Source organism: Carassius gibelio, chromosome A13 (genome assembly GCF_023724105.1).
Source record: "Carassius gibelio isolate Cgi1373 ecotype wild population from Czech Republic chromosome A13, carGib1.2-hapl.c, whole genome shotgun sequence".
NCBI lineage: Eukaryota > Metazoa > Chordata > Actinopteri > Cypriniformes > Cyprinidae > Carassius > Carassius gibelio.
The window spans coordinates 4,433,255-4,451,500 of NC_068383.1; the positions used below are offsets into that span (position 1 = coordinate 4,433,255).

The 18,246-nt window shown below is 36.4% G+C and overlaps 1 protein-coding gene across 2 annotated transcripts in view; it reads left to right on the top strand.

Annotated features, from left to right (window-relative positions):
• The first annotated feature begins 942 nt into the window (after positions 1-942).
• LOC128025918 (MAM domain-containing glycosylphosphatidylinositol anchor protein 1-like) overlaps positions 943-18,246 on the top strand; it is a 152,221-nt gene continuing 134,917 nt past the window's right edge. Inside the window, exons 1-2 of one of the 2 annotated variants that reach the window (XM_052612529.1) lie at positions 943-1,625; positions 3,267-3,356. In XM_052612529.1, coding sequence (XP_052468489.1) covers positions 3,290-3,356 — 67 coding nt within the window. In that variant the 5' untranslated portion in view covers positions 943-1,625; positions 3,267-3,289. The remainder of the gene's footprint in view (positions 1,626-3,266; positions 3,357-18,246) is intronic. The other variant, XM_052612528.1, reaches the window with a different exon arrangement.

The window sequence follows — 18,246 nt, forward strand, 5'->3', positions numbered from 1 at the left end:
TTACTGTGTTTGATGAGAATGTGTGTTCATTCTGAGATACTGAATGCACCATTAAAAAACCCACATATTTTACTTAATATTTAAAAACAAATATTTAAGCATATTAAATATGACCAAAACTGAAACATTATTTTCATGCCAATTAAACATATTTGACCCAAATTACTGTAATATAAATTAACTAACTAAATATTATAATTATTATTATTTTAGTATAAAGTATTGTACTCTTGTTACTGTCTTAGATGATGATTTAAAAAAAATTGTGGGAGTTAAGATAATTGAGGATTTAGAGTAAAATTGTCATGACATAATGAAAAATATAGTCATAATAATGAAAATATATTTCTATATATTTTATTCAGTTTATAGTTTACCCCAAAACCCAAAAGTAAGAAATAAGACGTTTATTTTACTTGAAGCAATTGAAGCTTGTTGTACTGCCTTTTATGATGATTTAAATACACAAATAATAATAATAATAATGATAACAAAAATAATAATAAAATGCATACAAAAATGAGAATTTGGAAAATGAGAAATTTAGAAAATGAGCCATCAAATAATTAATTGTTTTAGGCAAAATCTATTCATAAATGTTTTATTTTATAATTCTTTATTTATAAATCTTTTTTCTTTTGATTCTAGGGTGAAATATGACCTAGACATGTTTTAGTTCGTTTCATCGCGGAACAAAACCGAAGGCCGAACACTGACACCACACACGGTCTTGATATAATATATTGCATCCATGGATAGCTGAGCCTGACCCGATGCACGATTTGTTTTTTCGTCATGAATAAGGGCAAGGGTGATGCTGAGCGCTCTCTGGAATGATAATTAGCTCAAACACGCCACCTATCGGTCAAGAGCATCAGCGTGCTTTAGTTCAAAAAGTGTCCGCACCATCAGTGACGACAGACCGAGAAACTGATGGAAGGGGAGATGGAGTAGAAAGCGGGAGGAGGAGAGAGGGGGAATAAAGAGGAGGGTGGCAGAGACATTGTGAGTTTTTTTTCTTCCTCTTTCTTATTTAATTGGTCCTCCGGGATCCGGGGCGAGTCCTCCGTTCGCAGCCGCGCCGCTTTAATTGGCTGGAGATTCCAGCAGAATACTATTGGAAAAAGCCTAGAGTTTATACAGTTTAGACTCCGGTCCCTTCTGATAAACCCACTCATTACCGAGACCAGAGCTGGACAAGCTTTACGCAGAGACTCTCCTGAATCCAGACGCGCATCTGAAATCTGTGCGCGCATCTCTCTCCACACTCACGCGCAAAGACGCGCAACCTCTCCATCCGCCTCACTCTTGAGAGAGCCGTCGATGAGCACACATCAGACAGAAGATCATCACAGGACAAGAGTTTCGTCTAGTCACTTCCAGAGATCTGGATTGGATCGGATGTGTGGATGCGTCACGCTTCAAGAGTTGCACATCAGTTGAAGTTGCCTGGAAGAATGTGTTGGAATTTTGTCTTCATTTTCTGGACGGAGAGACATCGGTGCGCTCCTGCTGAACACGCAACAAACTAAACACCTGGAACCCTGTTCTGCTGAAAGTCGTGCTTTTCTAAAGGAATTATTTCGAAGGGCAGCGATCTACAGGCTGAAGCCCAACAGAGCAAGGTAAGCGAATATTTTATTCTTAAAAGAGCTTGGAGTGCTTGAAACAGTCTAAACGCTCGATGTCCACACCCAAGTATGCATACAGAAGAAATATGTTTTGTGAGATATATCCAAAATGCGCTTCACTGAACCGAACATGGTTTATTCAATCAGTGGAATTTAATTTTAACATAAAAATTAGGTAGATGTTGCTGCACATTCTCACTTTTTATAGTGCATGCTAGACACGAGAGAACTTTGTGTGTGATTTTATGTGATGCAAGCTTAAGTGTTCATGAATTTAAACTTCAGACTGTGTCTTTCATCATCATTAAACTGATCTGCCACTGAGGTGGTGCCAGGTCTGGTCCTCCAGGAAAGCACTCTTAATTAAGGGTTGAACCTTCAAAAAAGTCAAAAGTGGCTGGGGGTCTTAAAGCACGCGTGCACATTAGCTTTAACAGCATTTTAATGACCACAAAAGTAAGACTCACAACTTATCATATTAGTAACGGAGTCGCGGTTGCCTGAGGCGGTTGCTATAGCAACAGTAGTACGCTGCGCGAGGAGTCTCCTTTAGGAAAAGTAGACCAATAGAACTGAACAAGGACAAAACACAAGAACTACTGAAATCACTTCATCTGAGAGCTACAATTGACTAATATATCACAATAAACGTTGGTATTTTTTTTAAAAGATGTTTTACTACAAATTAAGGTATGTAGTGATGTAAAATCCAGGAAGTTTCCCAAATTTCTGGAATATTTCCGTAATGTACTGGAAATGTTCAACCTATGTGTAACCCTAGTTGAGATTCATTAATAATAATATTAATCATAATTTATATTTGTGTGTGTGTGTGTGTGTGTGTGTGTGTGTGTGAAATATTAGTGGTTTGTGCATCTATAAAATGCTACATAATGTAATTAATAATTTTTGTCAATGCTCTGCCTGGGATCCTAGAGCAGAAAATGATGTTAGTTACTAAATTCTCTATTTGATGTTTAAATGAAACAAATACAGTCCAGTAAGTTAAATGAACAATCATCATTTTTTCAGACCTCTGTTGTAAAAATCCATTTAAAGATGGCCATTCGCCTTACCTTACCAGCTACCTTTAAAAAGAAAAATCAGTTTGACCAGCCTAAAGTGGTGTTACCTGCTGGTAGCTGGTTTGATACTAGTTCAAAACGTTCCAAGAGCTAGAAAAGAGCTACTGTGTGCCAAAATAGAGCTTGGCTTTCTAGCAAAAAGTTGAACACTTGTGCATGTCTGTCTTGGTCTGACCAGTGTGATACTGGATTCCGGTCAGATTTAATAAATCACGTATTTGATCGTCCTTAACCGCCCACCAATTTCAGAAATAACTCATGATTGCTGCGTTCAATCCCATCAAACAATAGCACAGCTCCTGTAATCTGCAGATAATCCAAGGTTTGGGCAAATGAATTGTCTGTTCTTAACCCCCCATGCATGCACTGGAACAATGCAGGGATAAAAATACTTCAACTGGTGAATAATGTTTTGTTAGGCTACTTTAATCTCTGATGATGATGATGATGATGATGATGATGGCTGCAGGAGCACTATTTTAACGCTGAGCTCATGCGGTGCTGTGGTGTCCTGTGCAGTGATTGTGTGCTTTCGTGGTTTTCCCCACAGGTAATGAGGGATCGCACCTGAAGATGGAGCTTTTCTGGATTTTATTATTTTCTGTATTCCATCGCTACGTGCAAACGCAAGGAGTTTACGGTAAGAAGATCATATGCATTAATGTTAAGGGAAGGGGTTTGGTGTGTTAGTCTTTGCCTGATTAATTATGCTACGCCTGTTGTAATTTCAAAGATGATGGATTAAACTAGTGGAAGATCATCACAAGCAGGTATATGACCGATCTGCAGAGCGATATCAATCTGTTAACACAAACTCAACCACTCTGTTCAGTTAGATTATTGAGTAGGATAAATACTTCATGATTATAGTAAGAATGCAGAAATCGTTATAAGGATTCATCAAAGAGTCTTATTACATCACATGGTTGTGATTTTTGTAGATTCACCATTTATTTTACTACAAGGTCACGTTCACATAAATGTGCAGTAATTTCTCTCCAGGATGACAGTCATTCACCTCGGTGCTTGCCAAAAATGATTTCTTCTTTGCATAATTAATATTTTGACATTGGCTGGATTTACTGCACTTACTGTCAGTTTGTGAAAGGACTTAAAGAGCTCAATTAAATGTGCGGTGAAGAGTGAAACACTTGTCTCGGTTTATGTTGAGAGAACATTTAGAGCCTCTGGAACATTTAAAAAAAAGACTATTTGGTTTGTTATTTGTTGTTTTGAGATGTTAAAAGCTCGAACACCAATGAACGGTGAACTCTAAGGATTCCCTCTCTGTAGGATCTTCATCCATTTTTTTTTTTTTTTTTGTGTTGTAAAGTCTGATGACACAAATGTGATTGCTATTGCGTTTTGGTGGGATTTCAGTGATATCTGCATTTCATTACAATGATACATCCATCTTTTTGTAAAAGCAGCTGTGTTTTAGTTCCTTATACTTAAGAAATAAAGAATGCAAACGTGATATTTGCCCTTGCTTATTTGGATTGTATTTAATTCAATTGAGAATTATATTTTAAGTAAAATGCGGGAAGAGTTGAAATGATATGATTGTATTTCACTCAGATTATTGCTTTACTTTATTTGTAGCTGGATGATGTCTTTCTGAGTGCCTGTGTCTTTCTCTCACACCCTCGTCGTCTTATCTTCTTATCTCATCATGCACACACCATCTCACCTGACTCTTAAAATGAATGTCATGCCATGCGCCTCTACCCCAATCACTGTAAGACAATGTTGTCTGACCTTTTTAGTCTTTATTACTTTTAGTTATGTGAGTGCACCAAGTGTAATTTTGTTGTGAAGGCCTCCTTGCTGGGAGTGGAGTAAGCTCTCACCTTTACGGTGCGAGAGAGAGAATGCCAGCTCAGTTAATTAAGGGCGGCAAAGCCCCAGAGTGAGAGAGACTTCAGACGCACTCCTCTTCCCACTTTATGTCTCCGCTATGGGGGCTGTTAACTCTCTGTGATCATGACTTTAATCAGTGTTAAAAGATGTTTTACATTTACTGGGATAATCTCACAAAATGTTTCCTGCTCATCTAGGATTTTATTTTATTTTATTTTATTTTATTTTATTTTATAAAAAAACGACATATTAATATATTTTAACATTTATTCTTATTTATTATTTGTAAAGTAAATGAAGCTTATTGTTGAGGCCTTTTTGTGCATATTTGGTGATATGTTGTGACAGTAATAACATAAGTAAACACTTTTCCCTTCCTTTTTATCTATTTATTATTATTATTATTATTATTATTATTTTATTATCATTTTCTTTTGGTAATTCCTGTTATTTTATATGGCTATGCTAATTAGATTTTTTTATTACAGTACAATAGTCAGAAAGTGTCATTTTAACTGTTGAAATAAAATAATTAGTAATACAGATATACATTATTTTTTGTAATTTACTTTGAAAAAAGCTACTAAAAATCACCTTGAATAATGTTTCTGTTCTTATGCTGCATAAATATTCTGTTAATAATTTACTTTCCAGCCAACTTAAAAAAACAAACAAAAACAAAAAACCTGCCCTAAATAATTGGACAATTTTTTTTTATGATTTTGAACTGCATTTCATATGTTCTTTTATCAAATCAATTTTTCTTTAAATTTTAGGGTGAAATATGACCTGAATATTCTGTTGAAATGGTTCTGTGTTCCACCTCTCTGAACATAGTTCTCTCGCTCTTTCTTCTGATTGAATAAGTCTGCTTCTCTCCATGCAGATGATTGATTTCATTACTACATTATCAGACTATCGCTCTCATGGCCTGTCATGCACTGTCTCCCTCTTCTCTGCTTTGTCACTCTTTTCATCTTCCTCTTCCCATCTGTGTTTCTCTACAGTTCTCTGCCTCTGTCACTGTCTCTGCTTCAGCTTATTCACTCTGTAGTTTTTGTTGTGTGTGTGTGTGTGTGTGTTTGTCTCTGTGCTAAAATTCTATTAACCTGTGGGTCAGTATGTTTGCCCTATGGGGACTGCAATTTTATTGTAACTTTAGCAGCCCATGCCGTGTATGTGTCAGCAAAGGGAATTCTCCCGGGGATAGATGGAGATCTGCCCTGAAGCTGAATTTTATGACACTGAAAGCAACTCGGAGCGTATCTTTGCACCTGGTTTACGTCTGGATATAGGTCAGCGGTGAATGGTGACTTGGACACAAAGAAGTGTTGGTTAATGTGTGCAGTGTGAATGGACAGAAGGTGATGTGTGTGTGTGTGTGTGTGTACAGGCGGACATGACAAAGAGTTTGTGAGAGTGAACAGTTGGCATGCTTTGACTAATGCATGAGAATCTGGGCAGGGGGACGAAAATACCATCAAAGACTATCCAAAAAGACTAAGGGCATTTCAAACTATTCTGCACTGTCAGAGAAAATAGTAAAAATGGTAACTCTAGGGGTGCAACTGTTTTAACCCCTTAACTGTCTCTCACATTTTTGAACATAGACTTTATAGTGCACGGTTCATTTTTATAATTCATGAATGAAAACATTTTGTAACATGATATTGATGTACCATTTATATGGTAATGAAATGTCTGATTTTAAAATGGGTTTTAAAGGATGAATTTTGAAGTTTTCAGTGGATATAGAGAAGTCTTTTTTTTAAACAAAGGTTAAAACTCCTGTTATAATTTAGATTTTTGAGGGTGCACTCTTGTTATAAATTAATCTATTACTTTTCCTACATAATTTTTTAACATTAAAAAACATTGGTAATAAATATTTGGGAGTCTTAGACCTTTCCAACGATATATAGTTTGTCAAGATTAGATTCAATTCAATTGTAATATAGTGAAGTAAATGTAGGCGTCCCGTACACGGGACGGGGTGACAGTTAAAGGGTTAACAGGGACAGACAGTACCTTCAAAGGTACACCGTTGTGCCTTATCTAACCCTAAAGGATGCAAATGAGTTCCTTAAAGGGTATGTATTAGTGCTTAAAGTATGAATAATACTACTTTGAGGCAGTGGTTCTCGAAGTGTGACAGATACTGTGGGGAAAAAGCTGTGGCGGCAACATTCAATATGTGAACGGCAGCTGGATCGCTGCCGTTTATAAAGTGGCACCAAACGCCAGTTCCTCCGAATCGTTCTTCTTCAGATTGTTGGCTTTACACTGTCTCATCAAGCCCATTGTAGAAGATCGCTGCTTCCCTTCAACAGCAGATCAGAACTAGTACTTGAGTATTTGAAAATGTCAGCAATGTTCGTAAAAACGAATCTTACGGGGATCTGTAACCAGTGAAAACTATATGCAAATATTACATAAAGAGGCTTTATTTTTAGTGTATTATTGTTTACAGTGTCACTTTTTTGTTTCTTTCATTTCTTTCTTTCTCACCGCACTAAGGTTATGAGAGTGCAGATCTCTGGTACAACATGATTCAATATAAAAACAGAAATCTCTGAAGAGACAGAACCGAATTCTCAATGCTCGTTTTCTCTTTCTCTTTCTCTTTCTCTTTCTCTTTCTCTTTCTCTTTCTCTTTCTCTTTCTCTCAGACCAGCTCTGGTGTTCAATAATTAAACACCGCTCCTCTCATTCATCTCTTACGGTACATGTGTTTGAGGTGTGTATGTATTTTATGTGGTTGAGACAAAAAAAACCCATCAGTTTCAGGCAGTGAGATACTGGCAGATATTTGTTCGGGAAGTGATTTGGCAGAAAGGTCATGAAGAGAGACAGGAGTATATAGACAGAGGGTTTACTGTATAAGACTGGTGTAAGTGTAACATTCACCTGACCATGGCATCATCTCTGAGGAACATACTTCCACTTCGCTTTACCCAGTAGTTTGTGTGTGGACTGGAAGAAGATGGCTGGCGTTTGTCACTGTTTATCAGAAAACTTTAGAAATGGAAATTGGAGTCTGTCATTCATAGGATTCACTGCCTTTTCATTCAGTCTGTTATTCATCATCTATTAATATTTTCCTGACCCTAACGTTTTTAACGTCAGTGTATCTTAACTCTATGTTGAAGTAGTTTATGCTCATATTTCTGGAATGGCTGGTTTTACATTGCAAAGGCAGATTAAATACAACAACAATAATAGTAATAATAATAAAACAGTTTTATAAGGTCAAATATTTATGGGGTCAAAAGGTAAGAGTCTTGCGATGAGATCATGGGGACTCCCGGGTGATTCTTTTATTTTCAGTAAACAAAGTAGAAGCAGCATTTGTATTTGTACTGTATTTATTTGCTTTTATTTTAATTAGTCAAAACTCATGACACATTTTGAATGGTCATCGGTATAAAAATATGCTTTTTTACATATGTAGTTGTGGTATCTACCAGCAGGGGCCTGTTCCTAAAGTTTAGCAGCCAAACCCGGACCCCCTCGCATGTGTTCACATGCAATCACATGCTTTCAGTAGCTCCCAGCACCTGACGACCCGTACACGGCCAAAGGAGGCTACGATGAGATCATGATGAGGTAATGACAACCCACAGGACTGACATATGTACAGGGAACGCTTCACACAAGCAGCTTGCTTTCCCTGATGGAGGCAGCCTAACTTTTTGGAATGGAAAGTGTTGCCTGGCTGCAGAAAGAAAGAGTTGTTGGTCCACGGATTGTGCTTTTCTCTTTCCTTTCTGTGTGTCCCTCAGTCTTCCAGAGCAGCATCATTCATCTATAATCTGTTTGTTCTTGCTGTTGTCTGTCAGTTCTTCTTTCTCAGATGTTTCTTGCCTTCGTTCCTCACCTCGATCAGTGGTGGTCTTTACCTAAACTTCTCTGTACAGCTCACTCTTTTCTTTCTCGTTCTCTCTTGTTCTCCATGCAGAGGAAACAGCACCTCCACCAAACAGCTCTGCATTAGTAATGCTTTAGCATCATTACACAGCAGAACTGGTGTGTATGTGTGTGTGTGATTTGGGGATGTAGGGGTGTGAGATCCCTCAAATGCATATTTTCAGTTTGTGTAATATCTATTATTTAGGTAAATAAAAAACATTTCACATGAAAACATAACCAAAAACTTTATAATATATTAAGTAATCTATAGATATTATATTTTTCCTAATGATTTTTTGTTGTTGTTATTATTATTATTATTTTTTTTTGTTTACAGTTTTTTTTTTATACCTGCAAGTTTGCTTAGACCAAATCCAAATTCAGAGATTTCAGTATGAACACAAAATGTTCTCATCATACTATATTCCTCTATAACCAGTTGATTTTAAAGCTGTACACTCTTACTATATGTTGCTTACTTTCAACAAATGATCAGCTAAAATAGGTGGTTATCTGTCAGAACATTGTCAGTCTCAGGATGTCAAAGTAAATGTTTAATTTATTATTTAAACAATTATTTATATTAGATAAACACTTTATTTTCTGTTTAGTTTCTAAGAGGTTTGCTATTTTTAGGGTTGTCAGTGGTGACAAAGTTGAAATTTAAGCAGTCATTCCATAGCATGAGTTTATTTATAATCCATGCACAAAATGTGGGACACCATTATATTGTAAAACATTATTGGTCATTAAAATGAGTAAATAATGACTCATATTTCTTAATTGATCAGCAATTGTCTAATATAGGATTCTTCGTATGATTTTAAATGAATTATATGATCAAGAAGGCTGATCAAGAAGAAAGCACTCTGAGGTGCAAAAATACCCATTTTTGTTGACTTATGTGATTTGTGTCTGTATAATGCTTTATAAAACACCCCGAAGTATACTGTATTCATGGATTGTGCCATGCATTCTGTGAGCAATCCCTCCACTTCAGTAGTGTGTGTTTCCTTACTCATCCGTGACTCAGACTGACTCTCATTTCCCTCTTACACACTGATGAAAACACAACAAGTGTTTCATGAGCACTGAGGACAAACGCAGGACAGGCCACGTCACCGTCTCAGAAAAGAAATAGAACCCACTTTACACTATTGACATTTTTTTCTTGTTGATTATCCTCATTTACTTGGAAATTATTTATAACATATAGCTCTTAGTTTTATTTGTATACTGTATGTTCAACCAGTTTATTAGTTCTGTACTTGTGAATCAGTGAATTAAAGTGCTTACTACTTTTAAACAAGGATGTCATTATATATATTCAAGAGGGTGAATAAACAATATCAGAAGTTAAATTTTTTGGGTGCACTGTTCCTTTAAAAGTACTTGCATCACATAGAGAAGGGAATATGAATTAGTTATTTTTGTTGTGATGCAAAATTACATTGAAATGCTACACTGAATCCTACTGGAAAATTTGTGGGGTCCCCCACCCCTAGAATCATTCTCACCGCTCACCCCATTAGCGATAGCCTTGCAAACGTGTACACGTGTGTTTGTTTGTCCTCAGAGAAGAACGCAGGTGTGCCTGATTTCACTGGGTGAATGATTGTTTCGCTCTGTCCTCCTGTTTGTTCTGTTTGAGTTCTTCGTTCACTCGTGTCTTACTGCAGACGTTTGTCAATAAGGCCTGTTCATTGATTAGACATTGTTTGCTGTGATTTGTGCTTGATGAACAAGAGAGAATTAATGCCTGCCTGCCTGCATGCCAAACTTGTGGCTTTGTGTGTGTGTGTGTGTGTGTGTGAGACACTCCTGCATCTGCTTTGGGCTCAACACGACACAGATATTCTCTTCTGAGAAACTCTCCACGATGAAGCAGCAGATCGACAGTGTAAACCCTGGGAAAGTCTCTGATCATTAACTCCATTCTGAGATGGAGTGATCTGCACTAGATGAAAACCTCATGCCTTTATGCCAGAGAAAATGCACACATCTGACCTGCACTAATCATTTTTGCTGGGAATAATGAATACAGCTCTGCTTCTTATCACATGGTCTGTTCGTCGTATGTTTCCATGTGTGCTCGGTCTCTTCGCTGGCCGTCTGATGCATGCTTCACTTAAACTGCACTGTCATCTGATTGACTTCCAGGAGCAAATTTGTGTTGATGCAATCAGTGCTTTTGAGGAAGAACTGGTCACTGAAGATCAGATCTTTGAGTTTTGTTTGAGGCACGTAGTAGCAAGTAAACTAGATATTGATGAGGGTTAACATTTAAATATACAGTACACCCTCCGAAAAAATCTGTCACTGGAGCGGTAACGTTTCAAAAGGTGCACCTTTGTACCATTTTTACCCGTAACAGGCGCATTTTAGTACTGTAAAGATACCAAGGTGCAGTTTTCTGAGTTGATGTATATACATCGTCCATCGCAATGTTTTATTTTAGACATCGTCCGATGCCAAATTTGTAGACATTGCCCAACCCTACAAGAAGGTTAGGAGATTTTTAACGCAGAAATTTGATGCTTTTCAGTTTATAAAAGAAATTGTTAATTTATTGGTTAAAACTTTTGTGTACTATAAATCTGTTTAAATCATTCTTTTTATGATGTTCCTTTGTCATGGCAACAAAGATATAAATTGTTGTTTAACAGCTCATAGAAGCCCCTTTCACACTGCACGTTGGTCCCGGAAGATTGCCAGAAAATTGCCGGAGTGCTTTCTGTATGAATGCATACACGTCCCGGGATTGATCCCGGGTCGGGGACCTAGTAACATTGCCGGGTTCAGTCCTGGAACAAGCTCTGTGTGAACAAAAGCCAGAACAAATGCCGTAAAGTGTGTGCCATAGTGATGACGCATGTAATCGTGCAACTCTTTTACTGGGTGTTTTGAAAGCACATCAACATTTGCAACGAAAAAATATGTGCAAACTGTAATGAAGCAGAGATCAGGTAACTCCTCACTATCCGCTCTGAAGCTGAGATCGTTCGCCAGTTTAACTCAAACAGAACGTCACATTGTGTCATTACGGGATCTTTATGGGATACATGTGAACACATACACAGATTCTGGAAAATCACTGGCAGTGTTAATTAACCACAATCAAACAATCCCGGTATCTGTGTATTTTCCGGAATTTCTGTGCGAAAGAGGCTTTATGCATAAACAACAATGTCCCTAGTAGCTGATCAGCTGCCATGTTTATAAAGCAATATAAACACTTCTGCTTCGCTTCTTCTTCTTCTTACCGTTTCTTGGCAGCTTAGCGTTTTCTACTCATACACTACACATCACATCCTGTCATCATGTGTCATTATGGGGCCTTTACGGGTTGTGTTTGAACGCATGCACAGATTCCGGAAAATCACTGGATGTGTGAACCACAATCAAATGTTCCCGGGACATATTATCCATGTATTTTCCAGAATTTCTGTGTGATAGAGTCTATATATGTCATTTGGCTAACCTACTGAAATGATGTGATAATCACTTTTATTCCACAAATGCTGATGGTTGAGCATGACTTGTACTGAACCCTAAATATTCCTTCAAGCACATTTTCTTACAAAAAATTGCAGCTGCAATATTACCTGCAATTGTTTCACCATATTGGATAAGGGAGATCAAGAGTGCAATGAATTGTGGGATACAGTATGACATGCCGTGTTCACTGTCTGCTGAACATATAGCACTTGTCTTCAGTCTTCTTCTGCAGTGCATGCAGAAAATTAGCACAATACACACAATATGCAAAGAGGATGAACATTATAGTGATATGCTATTCTGAACATACATTCAGAAAGAACTGCTGTTGCATGTTGAAGTTGAAAGTCAAGTTGAGCACAATGCATAGTGTAATCTGTTGAATTGGTAAAAGTAGTATGCTATTCTAACAAGCTGAACTTGTTAGAATAGAAAGCGTGTCTTTCCAAAGAATAAGAAAGTCACTCACTCTCCCCGCTCTCCCTTTCTTTCCACTTGACTCTTTAATTAGTCTTCTGTCTTATATTACCTATTTCTTTGGAAGTCAGCGAGGAAAATGGAGGTATATTTGGAGTGGTTTGACTTTTATCAGGTCAGTTAGATTACTGTGCCGACAAAGGAGGCCTTTCAGGTCCAAGAAGTCAAACAAGCATTGAGAGCAGCCGAAGGCCTGAGAGAAATATAGAATATAGTCATGTAGGACTAATATGATCAGAATCGGCTGTCAGGAGATTTTGGAAATGAATTATTGCTTCTGGTAGTTGGTCAGTCGGACGCAGTTACTGTCTGATAACCTCAGAATGGTCAGATTAGTTGCAAACCCACATGCACACGACCACCTCTCTGTATATGTGAGCACAAAAATCAACTACATTCATATCCACATGTACACAATCTGCCAACAATAAATTCCCATAAACTGTTGCATGAACGAGACCATATGCTTCTCGTCTATCTCTCATTTCCTCTAGAAGATAACAGCCAATCCGCACGCACGCATCCCTTTCTCTAAACCCTTAGGAGACACCCAATTGCATTTAAGCCTAAGCTTTAGTTTAAGTGAGGCTGTGCTAAAAAGGCTTTAAAGCACATTCTGACTGCGGGGCATTGACACGCAGGTTTGCATGCGAGAGCAGCGCTCAGATCTGCTCTTTAGTGAGAATTAGCTGAAAACTCCCACAAGTTTGTAAGACAGACGTTGGATTTGCTGCTTAATGTGTTGTCTTTCTTGTAAAGATAGGGAAGACTTTGTGCAAAAGATGGATTAGCAGAACACAAATAAACCTTGGTCACCTTTCTGTTATGAATGCTTGGAGTAACGGCTCTAATGTACCTGTTCTGCATTAAGAGTATGAGCAAACATTATGTGCTGTTTTGCATATCAGTTTATGTGTGCATTTATTATCTTTCTTTGAATGGTAATGAATATATTTGTCTGTGTTAGAATGCACCCATTAAATGGGTAATATTTTATATTGCGTTTAAAACCCTGTTTACTGGTTTACAGTATGCTTAGAAATGATGACAACAGAAGCATTCAAAATCAACAAAAGAGCAACAATATGTAAGTGCTGACAAGTCTCGGTTAGTCTAACGCAGTACGTGTAGCAAGTTTTTTTTTATAATTAATAAAAAGAAAACAATTAGATAGAATAGAAAAAGAATAGAGAACTGGTGGTAGAGGTTCACTGTGTGTGTGTGTGTGTCACCAAACTTGTCAAACTTGCCATGTCGATCATTTTCTCTGCATGATTTAAAGTACAGAACCATAAAACTGCACAGAGAATTGGGAAAGATTACAAAGTTACATCCCAAAAATGAGAGGCAGAGTAGCCAGAGAGAGATATGAAGGGATGAATGTCTTGTGCTTCAGTGACACAGGAATCGAATGACAGAGAGTCTGTCTTCAGAAGGATACGTCTACTACGTGTATTTATGCGTGGCTGACACAGAATACTGTATGCAGTTTGCGTTCAGCTCATAATCTCCGAAATTGCGCTAAGGTGATGTGGAGAGACACAGAGGAGACAAATTGTTGAATAAAGTCATTATTTATGTTTTCTTGATGTACAAAATGTATTTTCGTCAATTCATAATTTTACGGTTGAACCATTGATGGCAGATGGACTATTCTGAAGATGTCTTTCATACTTTTTTGGACCTTGACAGTGTATTTTACCTGGCGGTCTATGGAACAGTTACAAGACTTCATCTTTCAACCCCAAATATATTAAATTGTGATCTGAAGACTTTTCATTTTGGGGTGGAGTATCCCTTTAATATCTGAAAGAGTTTACTAAAGACTGAAGAAATTTTGCTGAAAATTTAGCTTTGCATCACAATAATAAATTACAAATGGATACTATTTATTTTAAATTGTAATAACTGTAAAAACTACAGTAATATTTGCAGTATTTCTGTTTTAATGTAGTTCTGTTCAAATAAATGCAACCTTGGTGAAGACACTTATTTCAAAAACATTAAAAAAAAGATAATAAAATAATAATTACCGACCCTAATCTTCTGAATGTGGAAACATCCATTTTTATATCACCGTGTGGTAGAAAGGGACATTTAAAAATATTATTTTATTTTATACGACCTTTTTTAGGTGCAAAATTTTGCTTTTGCTGAAAATTACAGTTTTAATTTGTGTAAAAATTTATAAATTCTTTTCACAAAATTAACGTTTATTTCAGTCTTTTATGGTTGAAAGCCTGGGTCTGGGAGAAGAGTACAGCTGTGATGTGAGCTTCATATAACGAAAAGAAAACAGCTCAAATCTGCTTGTTGTAGTAAAAATCAACAACTGTGACTCAAAAATGCCTGTAAACTAACAAGCACCAGGTTAGAGAGAGAGAGAGAGAGTGCATTCAGAGCTGCACAGCTTCATGTCTGTGTGTGTGTGTTACAGGCATTTGCATGTGTTCACTGAGATGTGTCTCTGTGTGTTTTTGAGTATAATGTAATTTAAAAGCTTTCAGAGTAGGAAGCTAAATGTAATAGTAAGATTAGATGTGTGTAATGAGATTGCAGCTTACACACATACACGCACAGAATGCAGAGTGAAACTCTCTCTAATGAATAGCCAGATGATCTCTGTGCATTAACTCTTATGAGCCCCTAAAAGCTGTTATTGCTTTCATCAGACTCTCTGTAGCTGTAAAATGAGAGGAGGTTATTGAATTTACTTTTGAAAAGCTGATAGTCTTTTGTATTACCACATCTCACTTTATTGTACATGTGTGTGTGTGTGTGTGTGTGTGTGAGTTCTGGAGTGTAAGGCCTGAAGCGTACTTTAAGTATGTGTCGGAAATGAATGCAGTTCATAATGTACATTGCATTCTAAGCATTGCCACAAGGGGTGCTACAGCAAACCTAACGTAAACGTTGTCTTCCACAGTCAGTTTTTTCTTCCCAGCTGCTGTCAGTGAACATGAAATGGCACACAATCCATTTGACTTCTTTAATATTATTGATTTTATTTTATAGATCATTCTGATAATAGCTAGTCTTTCAGTGACATAAAATGTAGGACAAGACTTGATTTTATTGGGAATTGATTGGATTGTGAAAAGTGCTCACTATATTGTGGTACTTAGAAGGATTACAAATGTTCACCAATGAATCATTCACAATAAAACCAAGAACATGCTTTAAGAAATAGGATCACTAATGGTGGAAAATCCTTCTATTTCCCACGGCACACAAATGGTCGACTACATGTGACAAATAACAATGTATGATTTTTTACATAATTTTTTGTTAATTGAAATTTGTTTTAATTATAAAGGCTACTATTATATACTCATGTTATGCATTATTATTCATTGTAAATTACTGCATTTAAATGGTAGTGTTCGCTTTGCTTTTTCATACAGTGACTCTTTGTTTTAAATAATGCTTTTTGACTTTTCTTCCTGTGGGGAAGCATCCCAGCCAGAAACTGCTATAATTTATGAATAAAATGGTAATTAAATAAAATAGAATTTATAACCAAAATACCAATAATGGCCAGAAAACAACAACAACTTTATGTGTTGCTTTTAATTATAAACAAGCCCGAAATACACCAGGACTCTTATTTTGAAATGCCTATACTATTGCAGGCTGATTCTTCAGATGAGTGATAAAATATGCATTCTTACAACAATCTAAAACATGTTATATAAAGGTCATAATGTAGACATTGTCATAATTCCTCAAATTGAGTTCATAAGCAACTGCTTGGCATAAATGTGCGCTATTTATTGATTGAGAATCAGTTTGAAGCAATCTGAAGCGCAAGCCTGTAAAATGCCTTGTGACACTGCAATGTATAGCGCTCTTTTTTTTTAATGAAATATTAGCCTTTTAAATATCTATTTAAAAAAAAAATTCTTGCAATTGCTAGTTTATATCTCACAATTTTTATTTTCCTTCTCAGTATTGTAATGGGAAAAAAGGTAGAATTATGAGAAAAAAAGTTCCAGTTCCAGTACCTTTTGGAATATTTTATTCTGTGGTGGAAACGGGCTTCCAAAGATCTTGATATTTTTAAAATGCAATAATTCATATTTTTTTGATGTATTTTAATATTTCAAAATTGAAAAAGTGTGTAAACGTCTTGGTTTAATCTAATTCCTGTCTAAGAGAGAGAAACGAGGTTTATTATGATCTCATTTGTGATTCTTTCCTGTGAGCATGGGACAACAGTTATATCTGGAGAACAGGGCGTGGAATATCACTCTGTGTGTGTTTGAAAGGCCACATTTTATGATTGATCATTTTCTGATGATACATGCCGTGCCTGTTTCTCTGAAGCCCCCCCCCACCTTCTTCTCTCCCTCTTTCTCTCTGTCTTTCTCTTTATTCGCTCTCTGGCATGTATGATATTGCTTCCAATGTAATCCATATTTATGGCCTGCTTTCACTCTCCTCCGCTCTCTCTGAATTATAACCCTGTTTATTTGTGAATTAAGTCCTTTACCGTGTGTATACATCAGTTTCTCTTGGACTAGAGCCACACTCCGGTCTGATTAATTGTATTGTCCTTTTCCCACTAATACACACACACACACACACACAAACACACACACAGACAGGAGCAGCTACACAGAGTTAATTTGCAAGTTATTCTTAGGATGTCAATGTTTTCTCATGTATAAATGAACCTAATCAGTGTGTCTGAGAGCCGCACTGATTTAGACTCTCATCGACTCTCATAAGCGATTGACTTGACACAAATGAAAAAAAAAACCAACAACCTTGTTTTAAAATAATTTGACAATATAAGTAGTAGTTTTGTCAAGAAGAAAAAAAAAAATTCAGCAATTTGTAACTTCACATTCACAATTGTTTTTTTCTGGAATATATATATATATATATATATATATATATATATATATATATATATATATATATATATATATATATATATATATATATATATTGCAATTATTTGATTCAAAATACAGTAAAAATAGTAATATTGTGAAATATTATTACAATTTAAAATAACTGTTTTATAAAGTTATATATTTAACAAAAGTAATTTATTCTTGTGATCAAAACTTTATTTTCAGCATCATTCCTCCAGTCTTCAGTGTCATATGATCTTTCAGAAATCATTCTAATATGCTGATTTGCTGTTCAAGTAATGTTTCTAATTACTGTCACCGTAGAAACTGCTTATAATGTTTGTGGAAACATGATTTCAGGATTCCTTGATTACATTATTGGGGTCAGAAAGATCATATTGTTTTAGGCAATGGACACACTTAACTTTTTTCGCAAACTTAGGAATGAATCTGAATTAAAAATGCAACCGGTGCTGTTCATAGAGCTTAACCTGTATTTAAGACGATTCCTTTAGAGACAAACTGCTACATCAGATGAATTTTCAGTACCACCTGTTAAGAACGTTCTTGGACACATTTCTGTCACTGTCAGATATAAATTAACACATCATACCTTAATATTTTATCAGCATCACTCGTTTGCTAATAAAATGTAACATGCCTCATTGCCTCTAATATTCCTCCTGATTTTTATAAACGCATCTGTTCTCCTGCGAGGGACGTCTAAAAACCATGCAGTTGCATTCCTGACACTTTTCCAGTAAATCTGCTTGGTAACACGTCTATAGCATTCCTCATTTGTGTGTGGTCTGTTTTGACACAGAAATATCCCTCCTGACACTTTCCTAAATAAACTAATAGATATCACGAAAAGCTGGCTTTCACCTCATTCCACAGCCACAAACCATTTAGGAAGCTGTCAGC